The sequence below is a fragment of the Gavialis gangeticus genome, unplaced genomic scaffold, assembly GCF_001723915.1.
Source record: "Gavialis gangeticus isolate Ggan-Ray unplaced genomic scaffold, GavGan_comp1, whole genome shotgun sequence".
Lineage (NCBI taxonomy): Eukaryota > Metazoa > Chordata > Crocodylia > Gavialidae > Gavialis > Gavialis gangeticus.
Window position 1 is genome coordinate 48,637,033 of NW_017729022.1, and position 4,389 is coordinate 48,641,421.

The 4,389-nt window shown below is 41.6% G+C and overlaps 1 protein-coding gene across 1 annotated transcript in view; it reads right to left on the bottom strand.

The window, feature by feature from the left end:
* Positions 1-4,389, bottom strand: part of EEA1 (early endosome antigen 1) — a 144,970-nt gene that overhangs the window by 1,482 nt on the left and 139,099 nt on the right. The window contains exons 25-28 of the mRNA XM_019515793.1: positions 3,311-3,496; positions 2,496-2,734; positions 1,059-1,179; positions 233-331 (exon numbers count right to left, since the gene is read on the bottom strand). Coding sequence (XP_019371338.1) covers positions 233-331; positions 1,059-1,179; positions 2,496-2,734; positions 3,311-3,496 — 645 coding nt within the window. The remainder of the gene's footprint in view (positions 1-232; positions 332-1,058; positions 1,180-2,495; positions 2,735-3,310; positions 3,497-4,389) is intronic.

The window sequence follows — 4,389 nt, forward strand, 5'->3', positions numbered from 1 at the left end:
GAGTCTACACTAGGGATTTAATTGCTTAGTCCAGTCAGCAAACTAGTATCGTTAAAGCAGTACATAAACAAGGCAAACTTAAGTTCTTGGAAATGTATTTGTGCCACCTGAAGCAACATAAGCCACGTGTTTTTTGAGATATTTGCATACAAGAGCATCTTCTGAAGATGCTTTTTAACTTTGTTTTCATGCCAGAACTTCAAAGGATAACAAGGAAACAATGAACACTCACCCTTCTCACAGTCACCGAGAAGCTCTTCCCACAGGCCATACAATTCTGTACCTCGTTATCTTCTGCCCACTTCCTGTTCAGGGCTTGCGTGTGTTTGATCTAGGTAAACAAAATGTGTCTTCCATTACATCACACACAATCTGTCAATCACAGTATAAAGCCAGGGTGCTCAACCTCCAGCCCATGAGCCAAATGTGGCCTGTGGAGCCATAGGTACCTGGCCCATGGGGTTCCCCGCAGGTCAGGAAATTTGGCAGCAGGGAAGTGGTGGCAATACCTACAGCCACCCTCCCCCACTGCCACAACCTCTTTCCCCTGTGGAGTTGGGCCAGATCTGTCCTCTGCATGGCCTGGTTGGGGGTGGAGTTAGGGCTGGGCAACAATTAAACTGATACCTAGCAACAGGGCCATCCCGGTGGGGAGCAAATTGGAGCAACCACCCTGGGCCCCATGGAGCTGGGCAGAGTGGCCACGGCAACTCTGTGCTGCCACCACCAACTTCACGTCTGGCCACTCGGCACCCCCCGCTCCCCAAGGCAGCAGCAGCTTCTTCGGGTCTAGGGCGCATGGGATTGGAGTGGGGACAGGGCCCCACAGCTTGGGCTGGTGCTGCCTGGCAACAATTGAACTGATAGTTCACAACTATTTAAAAAAGGCAGGGACTTTCTGAAGTTCAATCTATGGACTAAATTCTGAACAGACATGAAGCTCCTACTGATATCAAATGCACCACTCTGGAGTGATAAGGCTCCCTTCACTTCAAAGCGATTTTCATCATTACATACAGATACAGGCATCACATTGGCCATCTCAGTGGGATGTGTACCTGTAGCGACTGGTTTTCTCGGCCTAGCTCTTGCATTGCTGCAGTTGTGTTGTCCAACTTTTTCTTCATTTCCATAAGTTTGGCTTGAAGCTTCTCAATTTCTCCCTCACCTTTGATACACCTGGAGATGGACAACAAATAGAAGCTAATGCAAACAAACTTTGTGGCAGGTTGTCAGAAAGCCTGGGAGAAATAAATGCTGGAAGACTAAAGAAAGAAGAATGAAAGATATCACTGTAAAAATAAGTATTCTTTTCCAGCTGGGACACTGAATTGTTATAGTAAAGACATGTCAGCTCATACACTGACCCTCACTTTCAAATGCTAGCAACAAGTAGGAGACAGTAAGGCCAGGATTGACTTCATTTCCTCCACTGAAGCAGACTGCTGTATACAAGTTCATAACAGAACAGTCTTCCAAGCCAGACTGGCAGGCTGCTTTACAGGTTTGTGAGTCCATCAGAAGAACTGATAGCTTTCCTGGGCTCGCTCACCAGCTTGGATTTAATGCCATCATACCAAATATAGTTCATTAAAAGCCTACCTCTCGTAAGATTTTAACATCCATTACTACAAAAAGTTGGCACTGATAAATTTAGTACAGTGCGACTGCTGGAGACAGACTGATGTTAAAGAGTCTCAAACACATTCCCTTGCACTTGAAATGCAATTCATTTTTCAAAGAAGATGACCAGGAGAAAAAAGACACTATTCACAAAACAGCCTAACAGTAGAAAAGGGAGGACAAGTGAGCAGAGTTTCCTACATCTTACAGAGGATGTCTCTCCTCCTGCAGGCCTCAGAGGGTCATCCTACCATGTAAGTCTTCCCTCCCACGCAGGCCCTTTTTACCTTACAGGCCACGTGCTTCCTGGAGCAAAGGATCTCTGCTCTTATAGCATTCAAGAGATCTTCAGAAGGGGCAGCAGAAGGCAGTCATGTGTCAGAATTGTAGACATTTGCAGGAAGCCCGGTGACTCTTAGGAAGCCTATCCTGGCTTTTAAATGAGGTTTTAGAGACTTGCAACCGTAAAGTCAATGCACTGGGGGCAATATTGAAAGCCAATGCACCTCTTTTCTTCTTTTTAATACTGGAGGCTCATTAGCCTGTTCCACATCACTGAGGGGACTGATTGGTCAATTTTTATTCAGTTGAGGTACAGCCCTCCCTGGGGGGCTGGGACTGCCCACAACCAACAAATGTAGTCAGTCCATCCATTCTTCAAGACCTTCTAAGCCACATGCAAAAGAAAATTGGAGGTCACCAACTATGCCTCCTGATACTTATGTGTGTGGGAAATCAATCTGGACGACCCCAAAAGGATCTTAATATTTAGGGGTACCAGCACAAACTTGATAAAGTCAACATTGAGTTGGGAATGTTGAGCATTTACCTCTCACTGAAACCACAGCCCAACACGGCATTCAATGACTCACCTCTCCAGCAATGCTCTCCTCTCGTCCTGATTATTTTGCACTGTTGCTTCTAATACCGCTATCTCCCCACGCAAGTCGTCTGTCTGCTTCTCTAGCTCGCTGACTCTCCTCTGGCTGCTCTGCCATTCTTTCTTCATTGTGGCCAGGTTTTCATTCAGAGCTGTGAACTGCATGGCGAGCTTGGCCTTTTCCTCCTCGTGTTTTTTGTTTTCTTCTTCTTTCTCTTTTATCTCTGAACGCTGAGAAATAAACATTGAACAGTGAGCCATTAAATAAGTGACTGAGATGTAGGCTATGCTGGACAAAGTCTAGGCACCCAATTTGGTGCAAAAGCACTTTCAACAATTAAGATGACACAGGTATTTATCTCTGCAGAACATTGAAGACATTTGCACAGACAGAAACACATCTGTGAATATTCAAACAAATCCGTTTTACTAGTAGGATAACATTTCTTACATGCAAAAGAAAACTAAACTCTTTTCTTCTAATAATTTTCATTTTCTTGACTCAGATTAACAGTCTCTTCACAAATCCAAAATTAAATTAGGATTTAAGTTAAAAATAAGTATTATATAGAACAAATACCTTTAACTGTTCCCCTACAAATTTATTTCAATTTGTCAAAACCATACTTGACATGGTATACTTGAATTTTCCTACAAAACTGTTTCACAGTAAGGATTTTGGAAAATATTTACTGCCATTGATCAAAAAATGTAAATAATACATGTTCTTTTCCTTCCACTCTCTCTGAAAAGATCCAAAAACCTATATGCTAACAAGGCCCCCTTTTATACTCCATAAATGCCGACCAGTTTAGCTTCAAGCTCAGCATATTCCTTCTTCAGGTCTTCCTCTTTCTTCTTCAGCTTATCTCTTAGAATTTGCTGGTTCTTCTTCTCCTGATCCAGGGCTGAATTCATGTTATCTACTCTGCCCTGTAGTTCTAGTTTCTGCTGAATCAATAGTTGTTTGGCATCCTTCAGATTTGCCACCTCCTGTTAAAATGCAAGTTTAAAATATCATACAGAATCTAAAAATAAGAACAGTAAGATTTACCTGTAACCTATGTCTATACCTCCCATAACTTTGCTTCAGAGACCATATCTTTATCAGTTTTATTAGAAGAGCAGATGCCTTTATAGCACAAAATGTCAGTTAAATCATGATGGTATCAAATTAAGTTTCTTATTGTTTCAGATCTTTAAAAAAACCTCGAGATTCTAGTTTACTTTTTCACAAAGAGGGGAAACTCTGTTTTCTTCCTTTCTTTCTCTGTTCACTTTCACTTTTCTAGTTTATTTAATTTTTCTTTAAGTAAAATTCAATTTAAATCTAGTTTCTACCTAACAAATGGCGCAAGGTATAAAGTTACAAGCACTGTGGTGACAGGAGGAAAATGTTTTTCTTTTAAAAATTACATATGGAAACAATTACAAGAAACTATTTCTATTAGCCTTTGTGTTTGAAAATATTTGCCCATGTTTGAGCCAAATGTGGTAATAAATCTTTCTTAAAGGTTTTACTTATTAATGGATGTGCTACAGTGGTGTAGAACTGGCAGGCACTAACCGTGTTCCACCACTACTGCACAGGAGCAACAAGTTACTGCACAGTAGCTTGTTCCTCCTGAGCAGTAAGGTTCAAAACGACCCAGGCATCACTGGGACTGCACAATACAGCACATATGTAGACGCTCCCATTGTGTAGTAGAAATAAATTCAATAGTAGAAGAAATCATTTAATTTGACAGGAAGCATTGTTCCATAAATACCACAGACCAATAGGCAGCTGTTTAAAAAAAAAAAAAAAAAAAATAAGATCTTAAGATCTGCAAGGCGAGACAGAAAAAAGTACCCTGAGATTACACAGTTTTTTCCCCACCTTTTCC